The sequence below is a fragment of the Archocentrus centrarchus genome, chromosome 14 (assembly GCF_007364275.1).
Source record: "Archocentrus centrarchus isolate MPI-CPG fArcCen1 chromosome 14, fArcCen1, whole genome shotgun sequence".
NCBI lineage: Eukaryota > Metazoa > Chordata > Actinopteri > Cichliformes > Cichlidae > Archocentrus > Archocentrus centrarchus.
Window position 1 is genome coordinate 19,792,414 of NC_044359.1, and position 15,893 is coordinate 19,808,306.

A 15,893-nucleotide genomic window follows, 5' to 3' on the forward strand; every position below is an offset into this window, starting at 1 on the left:
CCTCATAGCTCAAATCCTCTGACCCTGAAACGACTAAGTGATGTCACTTGCAGAGGCTGCCAAATGAATACAGCAATTAAGGAGGGTCATGGAAGTCATGTAAATGTCTAAGCTTTTCTTCTGCTCCACCCACAAGTTCTCTCAATGTATGAATAATTAACTCTGACAAACTGCTTCACTAGAGAAAGTAAATAATTCTGAGAAACGTGTACTTAGAAACTGTCAAATCACACCACAGCTTTGCAAACCATGTGACCGCGCATGTGCCGGTATCATACTGTCAGCTTAAGACTTGCATGTTTGCTTAAGACTAAAAAATACTGAGTCAGTTCCAGAGGTATATCTGACCCCTTATACCCTCTCAATAGCAGGTTTGTTTTAAATATTAAATAAGTCAAATCACAAACTCCAGTTAATTTTGTGAATAAGCTATATGGATGCGATTATGCGTTAGGCTGCAAATAAATTATTAGTAGGACTAAAAATAATAAAGAAGTTACATATCAGAAGTGCTGATGCCCTTCTGTCAGCAATGTGCTGCGTTGCAGCTTCTGTTGTAGGCCAAGCTGATTCTTTGCTCTCTGTGTGTCTGACCTTGCTTTGAAGTGATCTCTGTCAGTGCTGTGAGCCATGCCACTAAGAGGCTTGCAGGCAGCCGATCAGTTTAGCACAGCCTCACCTAACTAATCTAATTACAGAACAAACGTATCCTCACACTTACTGTAGGTACTGTATGTGAAAGACCACCAACACAGTCATCAGCCTGAACAGAGAGTGATGTATTTGAGCATCATTTTTGGGCATCTTTGTTTTTATCCAGCTGTAAGGCTACAGTGAACTGAACATACTGCATGCTCAAAACCACCAGACTTTCAGTGGCTTACCTCTGATAACATTCAGATATTTTAAGCTGTGTGCACCAGCTCACCCAGTTCTTCTCCTGTATTAGCATATAATGGTGCTCATGTTGATATTTGGACTCTAACTGTTAAATCTGGTATTTACTCCAGAACTTGCAGCAGATTGGAATCTCCTGCATGGACAATGTGAGCAAAACTGATCTTAAGTGCATGACAAAATGCATCAGTCAAACAGAAAGTAGTATTTATCATAGTCAGTTTTAACCTGTTTTAACAGGTGAGGTTCTAGTTATTTAAGAAAATTTTAAACTGTAATTGGCTGAATAATCATATAAAAGACCCCTTTATTGGAAAGTTTTAGCATTATTAACAAACTAGGTACCACAGGCTTTTAAGGCTGATGTAATTAAACCTCTACTTAAGAAAGCCTGCACTTGATCAAGGTGTTTCAGCCACTTATAGACCTAAATCCAGCCTCAGCATAGCTAACATCCTTTAAAAAGTTGCTGCGAACCAGTCATGTGACCAAATGCACAGTAGTGGTTTGCTTAAATAGTTTCAGTCAGCGAGTGCACAAACAGAATTGGAGAAAATCTGCAATCTTCTTAAATCCTCAGACAGGACAAGGGGCTCATCTTATTTGACACCACTGATCACAATATTTCATTACAGAAACTGGAACATATGACTGGGATTATAGGAAGCACACTACACTGCTTTCTGTCATATTCATTTTTTTGGGTAAATGATGAGTCGTCCTTACATACAAAAATCAATGAGTTCCCAGGCTTCTGTGATAGTAGAAGCTTGGCCTCCGTGGTCACATGAAATAAAACTTGTGCAGTACTGTCAAAATTAGGAACACCAGAGTAATGTTGATGGGTCCATTTCTATTGTAATTCCTTACTATCAATATGTCTTTATACCACTCTGAAATCCTCTGACTGATCCACAATGCTATGGTGGCATTACTGAAAGAGAGCTCACATCTCTACCTTTATCTCTTCATTGGCTCCCAGTAAATCCAGAATTCAATGTAAAATCCTTCTCCTCACATGCAAAGCTCTGAATGATCAGGCTCTTCGAGACCTCATAGTTCCACATTATCCTAACAGAGCACTTGTGGGTCTGAGAGTTTCCAAAAGTAGAATGGGAGGCAGAGCTCAGCTATCTGATCTATTCCTATGCAGCCAGTTCCCTGCCTGAGTTTGGGAGATATCCTCACTACTTAAAGATTTAATTCTGATAAAGCTTATAGTTAGGGATGGATGAAGTGACTCTGAACCATCCCTTAGTTCTACTGCTTTAGGCTCAGGGTGGCTCTCCTATGAAGCATTATCACTACTCCACTCTTCTCTCTTTCTGTCTCACTCCATATAAATGAACTATTTCATGTCATTAACATGCATTAGTGGCATACACTGTAAATAAAATTGTACTAATTTATACAGTTCAATAATTTGAATCAAGTTGAATGAAGCATTGCATTTAATTTGATGCATGCTAATTTAAGGGTTTACTCACTTATATGGAGTTATGCACATTTTTTTCCCCTGCGTACAGAGCAGTGTAGTTGTACACACTTGTTTAATTTACTGAATTCATTTTTGCTAATTGCATAATACCCCTGCAAAGGCAAATGTGAAAACTCACGGGGCTGCTCTGACCATTATTTCAGCTGTGCTGAGTTTAGACTTCTTGTGGATGTATAATGTGGCTTTCAGTGTGTGTGTTGCCAAGAAGAATGTAGATGTTTAGCAACAGGCCGCCATGACTGAGAGTCCTGGCTCATTGTCAGCATTCATGTTTAGGGTTGTAGTGCTTTGATATACTATATTAAGTTCAAACGACTTATCCTCCTTAAGCACCGCAAACTCAAAATAAACAAGTTAGTATAATTTGCCCCCCCTTAAGTTGAAGTAACCCAATGTTTTTTTGATGCAATTTGTCCTCTCTCTCTTTTCTCTTTCCTCACTCTCCTGCAAGAACATCTGGATCTTCAACTGCATGTTGCTGTATCTCCCTGATGAGCTTTTATTGTCTTTTTATTGGCCACCGAAATTTAACATGGTGGTGTGACAGGTTTCTTCATGTTAAAAGAGAATTTTCTACAGACACAGCAGCCTTTGTCAGCCTCATGGCCCAAGAGATTACAAGCAATTCTATAACTTAAAGTGGCCGTCGATGATAAAACAGCCGAGTGTATTAAAGTCAAAGTTTCTTACAAAGCTGAGACTAAGGTGTGCATGATGAGCAAAGATGGAAACCAACACTCTGATAATGGTTTCTGTTTGAAAGTCAATGCTTCACTCCAACACAGATTTAATGTACATATTTGGATGAGTGCAGTGTCCCTACTCTGGTAACAAAATGTCCCTCAAAGCAGCATATGTATGAGGAGTACTGCACAGGATTATATACCTTCTGTTGTCTTCATACTTTCCTAACATCTAAGACTGACAAATAATCTGAGCAGCTTTCATTTCACAGCTCTTGGCCATGGCTTGCTCCCTTGGTTTCAAACAAATCAATCAAGGCTCATTGTGGATGTACTATCATTGCACCAATTACTCCTAGCTCTGACTTTTAGTATGAGCAATTCCATTAGTCCTTAAAATATTCAAGGTTTAGGATATTTTAATACGAATTTCTGAAGGTAGTAGGTTACATCAGCACCTCAGTTAGAATACTGTGCAAAAGACAGTGGATGTGCTTCTGCTTTCACCTTCTTTTTCATCTCTTCCAGCCCTCCCCCCCCACCAGCATGGTCTCTTTCCACACTGTGGATTAAAAGCTAAGGAAGGTTAAGAAGTCAAAGCTTGTCAGTCCTTCTCACTCTTGCATTTCTTTTACTTGTTACCTGTCCCCAGCTCTCTGCCAATCTATTTTTACCAATCCAAACTCTGGATCAGAGTTGTGATCTTCTCACGCACCGTCCCGTTGCTCTGCGCTTTCAGATTGGTCCCAATCCAAAACAGGGACAGGAAGAACGAAGGCGAGGCTAACCCACTGGAAATGTGGATATATTTCATTTTCAGTGTTGTCTTTGGGGATTTTAGGTACAAGTGGAAATAACCAATTTTATTTTGTTATTTCACATGACTTTTGGATTACATATGGTAGTTTTTTACAATAAAGGACCACAGGTTACTGCGCCTGCTGGATACTTCAGCATTCTTAATCCACCTGGAGTTCAGATGGTGCTGAAGGACAGACTGCAACCCTGGCACGGCTCTTATGTAGAAAAACTGCTCCAGGTCAGATTTTTTTTTCTTATAAAATGTGTTTTATTGAATTGTCTTACTTAGGTGGGTCACATAGTTATGTTTTTCTTCATTAATGAAAGCAACAAGTTCATCACTGCAGTGATGATGAATCAGCCACTTCTGTGAGGCCACTGAAACTTTTCTCTGATAAACTAGATCTGTCTTTGAAATTAAAATAAACTTTGGGGGAATTTAACTTAATAACGTAACCATTTTTTTTCAGCAGCATATTAGAACAAGCTTAGTATATTCTAGTCCCTGCTCCTCTTAAGCTATAAGCTATAAGCCCAAGTCAGTATTAGACACTTTTAGGAGCCTTGCTGGCTGCTGCTAACTTGCTCTATTTTAGCTGCAGGACAGGCAAAGAAAATTTTGAAACACTGAAAGTCAAAGGTGGTTTACGGTCCACTTTTAAACTGTAAGAGAACCCATTTTGGTGATTAAAAAAGTAAGTCATTTAGAAGATTTTTAACTTCTTTGCGAACCTTTTTTTTTTTTAGCATTTGAGACACTGACTGAAGCTTTTATATTGTCAGTACTGTATGGGGACACATCTACACTGTTCTCCAACTTCCATATACATGTTTTTATCATTAGCTGCAATTAAAATTGACCCCACCAGAAGCAGGGTGCTGAGGCCCTTTGCTCTGCTGTCAGTGCTACTAGTTTTGAAATAAACAACCTTTCCTTGTTTTTTTTAAGCAAGCATTAAAAACACTGAATAAATTATCTGCATTTGTTTGCGTTTGCTAAATCAGGATTTTATATCTGAATTGTCAAATTGCAGTTTATACTGTATATTGAATTTCCAGTTGGGTTATGACTTAAATACTTTAAAATGGATTTCCAGCCAACAAATGCTAAATAAATAGATAAATCGTATTGTCCTTAAATTCAGAATAAAGAGCTTGTCTGTCTTTTAAAGATGATCCTGAATGGCCTGTGTAAGGCCCACCAAACCACATTTTTCACTGAACAAAATCATTTTATTAATTTTAAAATTTCTCAAGAAGCTGATTTGAAGATGTGAAATTTCAAAGAAAATCTGAAATGAAATACTCTGCAAGGGAAAAAGAAGTAAGACTAAATAAAGACTTGGCCAGAATTAGCTCCACATTATCTGTCATTTGAACTGCATGGCCTGGGCAGAGCTAATCAGCTTGCTACACACATGCCATTAATTCTCGAAGGAACAGCACAGGGACGCTTTCATGAGTGAAGCAGATGGATACTGATGAGATTCAACATTACATTCTGTTAAATAAAACAGCTCAGTGGGATGTAAGCTTGGGTCATGTGTTGTTCGATGTATTTTAGAACACATTAGCCAAACACAGATCACTAAATCATTTCTGATTCTTTGCACTTTTTTTTTTTCTTTTTTTGGCAGTGATGGCTTGGAGTCTTGTTGTCACCTGTCCGGCTTTGGACTAGAGGGAGACATTCCCATTTACAGAGAAACTCTCGCGATAAGCGCTCTTCATAAGCCTTTTGTGTGTCAATCGTCACAACAGCTGTGTGATAAAATGGCACAACACATAGACCCTTGCTGTCTGCACAACCTCGCCTACCACCCGCGATGGCAGCACAACTCCATAAAAGGGAGGAAAAAAAGACATATATGGACAGACACTTTCAGTAGGTGTAGTCAGTTTGAATCATTTTCAGCATCATCATTATCAGGAAGATCATTATCATCCAAACCACAGTTGCCATCATCCCCCGTGCAACACACCCGGGGCTGGTGGAGGAACTGGTTTCTTTTGCCCATTCTCATAGTCTCATTTTCCCCTTATCAAGCCAGGGCAACCACTTTCACAATGGCCCTGGTTGGACCCTGGACATGTGACCTCTTATACTCCAAAGCCCTCCCTGACTTGGCTGCCACCCTTGCCATCAGTCGCATAAACAAGAACACCTACCTCAATAAAGGCTACTGGTATGACTACAAGCTGATCAATGAGGACTGTCAGTCATCCCGTGCCCTCGCTCGCTTTGCTGGGCTGAAAGGTTATGGAGCTGCTTACCTGGGCCCAGCCAACCCAGGCTACTGCTCCTCAGCTGCTTTGTATGCCAAAGAATGGGATCTTGGGCTTCTTTCCTGGGCCTGCCTCAAACCCAACATGTATAAAGGAGATACATATCCTACTTTCATGAGGCCACTGCCACTCTCCTCTCATGTACTTTTTACTGTTTTGCGGTACTTTCGATGGGCCCATGTGGCAATAATCTCAGAGGAATCAGACGTGTGGGAAACCACAGGACAGGAGCTAGGCTCTTCACTTAGGGCCCTTGGCCTGGCTGTTAAACCTGTGGTCACAATGGAGAACAACAAAGAAGGGCCTCGTAAAGCCCTGGCAAAAGTGCGGGAGACGGACCGGGTCAGAGGTGAGTTGCACCTGTACAATAAAAAAAGAGTTGAACTTGAAAAAAAAAATGATGATGAATTAGACTATGATGCCTAAGTCATCATCAGTGAATGACAAGTACCCTAACCTTAACCCTAATCACTAAGACCATGCTATCAGAAAGTAAATGTAAAAGTAAAGAAATGTTTTTCTTCCAAAACATAGGGTTGGGGTTCAGGTTAGGGTAGGGTAGAGCAGAGTAGAGTAGAGTAGAGTAGAGTAGCTAAGGTACTCAGACCTGGCAGGATTATGAAGCTTGCACATCCTTTATTTCACATGAATCATGGTAATAAACTGTTCTTAAACCTTGCTTTTTTCCAGTGGTCATCATGTGCATGCCTTCAGTTCTGATTGGTGGCCAAGCCCAGTACCAGCTTCTGACAACAGCCTTGGATATGCGTATGATTGATCGGGGCTATGTGTTCATTCCCTACGATACCCTGCTCTATTCACTACCTTATGATGATACACCCTACTATATGCTAGGCAATGACACCAAGCTGAGGAGAGCCTATGACGGAGTTCTAACCATCACCATGGACTCTGGTAAACACAATTTCTTTGAGGCCTTCAGACATGCTCAGGACAGCTATGAAATACGTACCACCACTCCCCCAGAACAGGTAAGAATATATGTTAAATATCATATTCTTTAAGAAATGACAGAAGAAAAAAAGGCACATCATGAAAGATAGGGGAAAAAAATAAAAAAAACAGACACACATCTGAATTTTAAATCACTGTCTCCTTTTTAAGGTTTCTCCATTTTTTGGCACCATCTACAACATGATGTACTACACAGCTATGGCTGCTGAGCAGGCCCGCACCAATGGAGGCCGCTGGGTAACTGGTCGGATCCTAACTGAGAGCGAGGGTGGTTTTGAGTTTGAAGGATTCAATCAACCCCTGAGGGCTGGCAGGAAGGGTGAAGGCATGCAAGCTAAATATGTAGTCCTGGACTACAGCGGTATTGGCAACACGCTCTACTCCACTCATTCTCTTCACGCTTCTCACACGGACGGCAAGAGTGGGGGCTTGAAATATCTCAGCCGTTCAATCCATTTTGCAGGCAGCACTCCATACAAAGACTCAAGCTGCTGGTTTAGCCCATACTTTGCCTGTACTGGAGGTGAGTGTGCTTGCAGTGGCTTTGATGAAAATACATCTAAAATACACCGATGCTGACTTGAGTTCATTCAAACTTCCTGTCTTTGTGTTTCTGTCCCAAAGGCATGAGTTCGATTACTGTCTTTTTGCTTTTCCTGATGTTCATTTCGTTGCTTGGATTTTCAGCAAACATCTTTCTTCGTTACAGGTATGTACCTCATACTGTTCATTCCTGTGTAGCTTAGAGAATTTGTAATGAGTGTTTTTGGTCTCTTCAGGAGGGGTGGTAAAGCTGGGTTCAGCTTTGGAGGTGGTAACAGTGGTGGATCGACAAAGGTAGTCCTGACCCTCGATGACCTCGTCTTCATCAATACCCAAGTCAGCAAGCGCGTGAGTTCTGTGCTAAATCAATACTGCAGTGGTTTGTTTCTCTGTGACGTGCATGCAGTACATAACTAATATGGGATGTATGAAAGCTGTGCACATTGTTTACTCTAAGCTTACACATCCTCTTTGAACTCTGTGCATGAGCAGAAGCTAAATGATGACAGTATAGCGAAAAGCCAGGGGGATATGAAGACGCCCCACCATTCAGTGTCCGGTCGCAGCTACTTAGCCTCCACACCAGACAGCTCGAATGTTGCTGTGTTTGAGGTGAGAGTCTGATCTTTTACATTCTGCAAACTTCAGGATACTGTTTAGAAGTTCATGCCTTTTTGACATAATTGGTTTCACAAAGACCTTGTCCTTTGTTGAAATGCCAGGGTGACTGGGTTTGGCTGAAGAAATGTCCTGCTGGATCTGTATCAATTGTCTATAGCAGCACGGAGAATGTCTTTGTCAAGGTAAAGAATCAAGAAGAGTTTATTGTCATTATATGTCAAGACATACAGTGAGGTTATGTTCCAGAACACCCATCCAAGAAATACAAACAACAAAACAAACAAGGGAGAAAGGTGTCTGAGGTCATGCAGCTGTTATATAGATGCTACCTTTACCAAGCAGGAGAGAAAGCAAACAATAGGATAGTATAGGTATTTTAATGGATAAAGCAATCTGCACTGTATCAAGAAACCAAATGCAGTTGGTCATTGTAATCTGTCCCTGGTCACAAAAATGTCAGTGAACACAGCTCTGATGTCTCCACTGTCTGTTTCCCAGCTCAGAGAAATGAGGCATGAGAACCTCAATCTGTTACTGGGGCTGTTCTTCGACTCTGGGATCTTTGGTGTTGTGATCGAGCACTGCACCAGGGGCAGCTTGGAGGATTTGCTTAACAATGAAGATGTGCGTCTTGACTGGATGTTCAAGTCTTCCTTGTTAATGGATCTGATCCGGGTAAGAGAAATAAAGTGATCTGTTTGTGTTTCATTTCTTATTTTACTCTGTTTTTTTTACACATTTCTACATGCTGTCATCAGGGTATGAAGTACCTGCACCATCGTGATATCATCCACGGACGACTCAAATCCCGTAACTGCGTGGTAGATGGGCGTTTTGTGCTGAAGGTGACAGATTATGGGTGCAATGAGATTTGGATTGCTCAAAACATTGACATTGATGAAAAGCCAGAGGGTGAGTGCATGCACATCCGCTGAATGTTTTTTTTTTTTTTTTTCATTTGTATGTAAATTTTTTACTAACTGTGCAAATTACTTTTAATGAAAAGATCTGCTTTGGACGGCCCCTGAGCTGCTGCGAAGTTCCAATCTGAGGAGGAGGGGCACGTTCTCTGGTGACATCTACAGTTTCTCCATTGTTTGTCAGGAGGTCATCTCTCGTTCTGCACCTTTCTGCATGTTGGACATGCCCCCCAAAGGTAACTAATATGCTACTACTTTTACTGTTTTTCATCAGCAGTATTGATCACAGTTAACTGACAAAACTGGCTGCACTAAATCTTTCTGGTTTTGCATTTCCACATGTGCCTAAAATTTGTGTCTCTGTGGGTTGGTTGTTGTGTGTGTGTGTGTGTGTGTGTGTGTGTGTGTGTGTGTGTGTGTGTGTGTGTGTGTGTGTGTGTGTGATGACAGAGATCATCAGCAAGGTCATGGAGCCTCCTCCTTTGTGTCGACCTGTCATATCAGTGGAAGAGGCCCCGGTGGATGTGATACAGGTTATGAAACAGGCCTGGAGTGAAGAACCAGAGAGGAGACCGACATTTGATGACATCTTTAAACAGGTATAAACACATGTATGCATGTTTTCACATGTTTCTCTGTAGCTAAGTGGACACTGCTGAGCCTTTCTCTTCATGTGACAGTTCAAGAGCATCACCAAGGGAAAGAAAACCAACATCATTGACTCCATGCTGAGGATGCTGGAACAGTATTCCTCCAACTTGGAGGATCTGATCAGAGAGAGGACGGAGGAGCTGGAGGTAGAGAGACAGAAGACTGACAATCTCGTGGCTCAGATGTTGCCCAAGTGAGTTTACAGCAACTTTTTTTGACACATGAAAGATACAATAAGACTGACTCCAAGCCATAGCTATTGAGGTTTGAACATGAATACCCTCTGGAGACTGCAGAACAGTCAAAAAGTCAAAGATAGCATACCTCATGCTGTTGCTGGGTGTGTTTTTTTTTTTTTAATGTGGAGTTTTGTTAATTTATGCCAAAAGACTCACAAAAAAAAGTTTTACAATAAATAAATTATGTGAATCAGGATCAGTAGGGCATACCCCCCCCCCCCCCCCCCCACACACACACACACCAACAAAGAGTGCCCTAATAAAGAAAAAGCTGAAATTATTTTAGTCACATCATTATAAATGAGCATATAGGAATGGCTGCACATTTAAAACCACTCATCTGCAACAGATAAGCAGGGTTTCTGTATTAAACTACTGACTCCACAATAATAGGTAGTTGTTGCATATTATGCTGCATTTCAGTAATGTTTGTAGAGATCAGGATTCAGGGTGAATGTCTGTCAAATATCTTACTGAAGATTTCATATGGCTTGAGTTTGTGAGAAAAGCTGTTTTCACATATGCACCTTTTCTACTTATCTTAATTTTCCTTTAGGTCTGTGGCCCAGGCACTGAAGACAGGCAAGCCTGTCAAACCAGAGCATTTCAATGAGGTGACGCTGTACTTCAGTGACATTGTGGGCTTCGCCACCATTTCAACTCTCAGCGAACCAATTGAGGTGGTCGACTTACTCAATGACCTCTACTCGCTCTTTGATGCCATCATTCTGCTGCACGATGTCTACAAGGTGAATGTTGGGGAATATTGTGTCTACAGTCATTTTATGCAATGCCAGGAAATGGCACAGATGTCACCCATGCAGCTGTACTAAGGCAGAGTCTTTGCTCCACCACCCAAACTCATTTCCTCTTGCTACTATCAGGGCAGGCTGTGTGGCAGGTCTCAGAACGCAGATATAAACTTAAATTACATTAAATACTGAGTTCATCAACAAAATACAAAAATACTCCAAGAAGCAGAAACAACCCAAAACTAAGAATTTCCAGACAAACATAGAACAAAAGAACACACAACCATGAGGGAGGCAGAGGAAGACTGACAATATACACACACCAGGTAATTAGAGAGAGATGGGAAACACCTGGGCATACAGCTGAAACTCACTGGGGAAACAAGACCAAGGAAGCAAAACTAAACACAGCACCCAAGAGATGAGACACTATCAAAATAAGACAGGAAGTCACTAACAGAGATCAGAATCAAACATCCAAACTTGACCAAAAACTGAAAGGTAAACAAACATGGAGACAAGACTGTCTTCACACAGGAGAGGATAAGGCTTAAACACGGAGATGAGACTAGGACAGATTGGACATGAAAGGGAAATAACGTAGAACATGGTACCAAGGACTAAAAGTGAAGAAACTTAGAAGCACAAATATTATACTCAGAGGACTAGAAATAGAACCAGGACATAAATCACATCTCAAAAACTCACAAAACTCAAAAGTCTGGGTCAAAGCTGCAGAAACCATGACAGCTACATTCCACATCCATTGCTGCTTTCTTCATCTGTCCCTATTAAATAAAGGCAAAAGAGATGGAAAATATATTTTAAAAATCAGTAATTCCCTTATAACATTTTTGATATTCATAGCATGAATTTATTTTCCTTTTCAGGGTTGCAGGGGGGCTGGAGCCTATCCCAGCTGTCATAGGGCGAGAGGCAGGGTACACTCTGGATAGGTCACCAGCCTGTTGCAGGGCTAACACAGAGAGACAGACAACCATTCACACCTCTGGGCAATTTAGAATCACCAGTGAACCTAACCCCAGTAATTGCATGTCTTTGGACTGTGGGAGGAAATTGTAGTACCCGCAGAAAACCCACACAAACACAGAGACAACATGCAAACTTGACATAGAAAGGCCCCGGCCAAGGTGGATTCAAACCCAGGACCTTCTTACTGTGAGGCAACAGTTCTAACCAACATACCACCCGAATTTATTTTCAAAATATTTAAAAAGTAATAACAAACAGAAGGCTATATAAATATGTTTTCATTAAAACCAAATAATAAATCAACTCCTTTTGGATTTTTTTTCAGCATAGTATTGTACAGTATTATAGTAAACATATTTATATATCACCAATCAGAATTTGGTTAAAAAAAAAAAAAAAAGAAAGAAAGAAAAAGCACAGACCTAATTGTGCTTTTATTCTAAAAATAAAAAAAAAAATGTGTTCACATTTTCTGTTTTCATTTTGTATTTGTGTGTGGTGCTCATGTATTATTATATCCACCTCATTTCTTTTGTTATTCTTTTATTGTCATCCCTCTGTAAAGAAGGATGAGCTACTGCGAGAAAACAATCACACTGTGTAAACAGCATGAGTTTGTGTTCAGCGCTCTGCGTTTTCTCTCTCCTAGGTGGAAACTATTGGAGATGCCTACATGGTAGCCTCAGGGGTCCCCAACAGGAACGGCAATCGGCACGCAGCTGAAATGGCCAACATGTCTCTCGACATCCTCCACTGCATTGGGACCTTCAAGGCGAGGCACATGCCTGATCTCAAAATCAGAATACGCATCGGCCTGCACAGTGGTGAGTAATGTGTTAGTTCTTTCTGTGCTGTGATATAAACCCTGAATGTGTGATTTAACCTTGAAGTAGCATGTGGACTTTTCTTTCCCATAAAGAGCCATTACTGGGGATATTCTGAAATTCAGGGACAGTATTGATGCTTGAAAAAATAATTTGGCTTATAGTTGATGCAGTGTTTTTTGTTCACGTTTTTTTTTTTTTTTTTTTTTTTTTTTATTGTTGTACCTGTTATGTATTCCTGCTTCTCTATGTTAAAGAAATCTTTGTTATATAAAAAAATACTGTTTAAAAGTCACACTAGTTTTGAACATATTGTCTAAAGAAAAAATGATGTCACACAGCAGATAAGCATTAGCCACTGACATCGGCAAACGTCATCTGTTGCCTAGTTGTCTATAACAAGGTTGATAATGATACTTCTGATTTAACAGTGCATCCCTGGATAGATTTGAAAAGTCGAGTTGATGTGTAAAAATTAATATAAGTGCAAATTCAATTCAACATCCATTTCAGAGTGAATAAAAGTGAACTTGATGCAGAGGAATAGGACCACGGGGACTCAAGCTGCAATGGCGAAGAGGCACTTTTACCTCCTTCATCTTTGTCTGGAGCTTATTCCTGGAACAGTGAAACACTATCCACTTAGACATCTGTTATCCAATTAACACACCGAATACTCTGGATTTCTAACTCTATACTATGACTTTTTTTTTATCTGCACAGGAGTTGTAGTGCACAGATATGTTTTCATATTCTGGGAAAAGCATTCTTGAAATTCTAAGAGATTATTTGTCACCCAGCACGAGTGGAAACTGCACTGAAGTCGTTAAAGCTTTTTAAGCCGATGTAACCTGTGTGTATGCATGTTTGCAGGCCCAGTTGTAGCAGGAGTAGTTGGCCTTACGATGCCTCGGTACTGTCTGTTTGGAGACACTGTCAACACATCATCACGAATGGAGTCCACAGGGTTGCGTGAGTGTCTCATGTATCATTATAGAACCCACACAGGTTTCTCTTTTCCTCTCTATTTTTTATTTATTTATTTTTTTTTATATATTGGAATAGTGGGAGGGAGGTCAGGTGTCTTGCAGTTTGTGTGCATGCTACTTGAAGCTCAGCAGGGCTTTGAGTGAGGAGTCCTTCCTAATCCTTTAAGGCTATCAGCAGAATTAGAGGCCAGTTTAAAGTTTCGCAATAAATGGCGTCAATGACCAAGTTTTTCTTGGCAACCTTCTACAAGCTGCACACATTTAGTAAGTTCTCTGTAATTTAAAAAACATACAAACAAACAAAAACTCTTATTTGATATTATTCTCATAAAATAACTGTAATAATCTTTAACAATTCACATTTGACCTGTCAGTGGCAGCTTCAGTCAAACTTAATCTAAAATAACAATTATGTGCTGCATGCATTTTACTGATTTTTAAAATAAGCAGCGTAATTGGGAATCTACTGCCACCAAGTGGATAACAGTCTGTTTGCTCACTGCAGATTCAATCATTTAAAACCTGGAAATGCACCCAGGCCAATACGTGTAGCCTTATCGTATTCACTATTATACTATATTACATTAATATTAAACTGTTTATCTTTACCGAAGTTAATGTTTCCCCTGTATTTGCATAGCTTACAGAATCCATGTCAACCAAAGCACAGTTGATGTCCTGAAGAGCTTGAACCTTGGATATAAAATTGAAGTCAGAGGCCTGACAGAGTTAAAGGTAATTTTTTTTTTAAAGGACACTAAGCTCTATACTTGCTAAAGCATTAGCTATGTGATCTTAGCAAATGATTGCTGATAATTATTTATTTGTAGGGAAAAGGTATTGAGACCACTTATTGGTTGGTGGGTAAGGAGGATTTCAACAAGCCTCTGCCTGATCCTCGAGACCTTCCAGGGTAAGAGAATGGTTTGGGTATATACAGATATTAATAAATGTGATTTGACTGATTGAATACGTTTTTTATCATTTTCGAATACTGCTAAAAAAACAATGTAATCAGAGCTACTTGTTGTGCTCTGCTCGGTCCAATTTATGGCACATAAAAAGATGTATTTCCTATTCCAGGTCAGGGATCAGTTTAGAAGAGATCCCTGCTGACAGAAGACAAAAATTCCTGGATCGACAGAAGAAGACGAACTAGCCTGTGGTTTGCCACTGACACGAATTGGCAAGTGATAATTTACGGAGGTAGATGACTGACTGAAAAACTGAACATGCAATATCCAACAGCAACTACAAAAAATCTGCACAACACTCAGAAGAATTTCTGTTATTTTTCTTGCATTCTGGCACATCTATGATCAAACCTTTGCTCTTGTATGCACACACACAAAAAAACCCCCCCACAAAAACAAACAAACAAAACCCCACAAAAAAGAGCCAGCAAGCAACAACTTTCTGTTCTGTATTTGTCCATCAGGTGTTTTATACCACAAACAGACAAAAGTTACATTGCAGGTCCAAAATGTGTAGGTCTACAGAACAGCACATTTGGCCCAACTGAAAGTCTTAAGGATGAAAATGTCCACAAATATGATTACAGTATTATGTATAATGCTGGTGTACTGTACTGTATATATTTGTACTGAACTATGTGCTTTATAGAGATACTAGAGGGATTCTGTCATAAACACCTTAATGGTGGAAGCTATTACTGCCCAATTATTCATCTGAGCTATAATGGTGTCTACGCTGGACTCACTTTAGAGGCATTAACCCTGCCGCAACAATACAGAATGAAAACATTAATACATTATTATAGTAATTTCAGCTGGAAAGCTTGATAGTACTTTTGAGGGTTGAGAGCTCAGGTTGAGCGTAGCTCTGATTTTGCTTTTGTAGCAGCAGTACTGTTTACAGATGATGGAAGAAGCCCTGTCATCCAAAAGTGATCAAAATATATTTAAAAAAAAAATGGTGGATTTAATATTTTATAGTTTTATGAAAATAGATTAAAAATAATTTTTAAAATGTGTTCAGTTTCTGTGGTAGGCCTGCTTCCTTCTATTATTTTATCATTTCAATTAAGTGTTTCTGAGCACAAAAAGGGACTTAAAATTATGTTTGGATGGCTTTTTACCCCTCAGGGACAAGGTCAGAGGTCACATTAGGTGGTTCAAATTAGCCATTTGCTTTTGAATTGATATGTGAATAACGTCACTAAGGCTCATATGCCCCCCCCCCCCCCCCCCCCCCAATAAGA

General features: G+C 40.0%; 1 protein-coding gene across 2 annotated transcripts; it reads left to right on the forward strand.

Annotated features, from left to right (window-relative positions):
• The first annotated feature begins 3,722 nt into the window (after positions 1–3,722).
• Positions 3,723–15,605, forward strand: gucy2d (guanylate cyclase 2D, retinal). Of its 2 annotated transcripts, XM_030746846.1 has the most exons (19): positions 3,723–4,117; positions 5,517–6,514; positions 6,856–7,157; positions 7,291–7,663; positions 7,765–7,849; positions 7,920–8,031; positions 8,176–8,295; positions 8,406–8,486; positions 8,803–8,979; positions 9,063–9,216; positions 9,311–9,460; positions 9,675–9,823; positions 9,905–10,068; positions 10,671–10,863; positions 12,509–12,683; positions 13,557–13,655; positions 14,313–14,407; positions 14,503–14,585; positions 14,756–14,831. In XM_030746846.1, exons 2-19 carry the CDS (start codon positions 5,653–5,655, stop codon positions 14,829–14,831), a joined length of 3,450 nt encoding a protein of 1,149 aa, XP_030602706.1. In that variant the 5' UTR covers positions 3,723–4,117; positions 5,517–5,652. The 2 variants fall into 2 exon arrangements, with proteins under 2 accessions (XP_030602706.1, XP_030602705.1); XM_030746845.1 differs by lacking the exon at positions 3,723–4,117 and having other exon boundaries at positions 5,653–6,514; positions 14,756–15,605.
• The last annotated feature ends 288 nt before the right edge of the window (positions 15,606–15,893 follow it).

Excerpts from the sequence above, each read along its gene's own strand:
- gucy2d (XM_030746846.1), top strand. The coding sequence starts at position 5,653 with ATGGCACAACACATAGACCCTTGCTGTCTGCACAACCTCGCCTACCAC. Across the intron at positions 7,158-7,290 it reads CCACCACTCCCCCAGAACAG|GTTTCTCCATTTTTTGGCAC; the intron begins GTAAGAATATAT and ends CTCCTTTTTAAG. Across the intron at positions 8,487-8,802 it reads CGGAGAATGTCTTTGTCAAG|CTCAGAGAAATGAGGCATGA; the intron begins GTAAAGAATCAA and ends TCTGTTTCCCAG.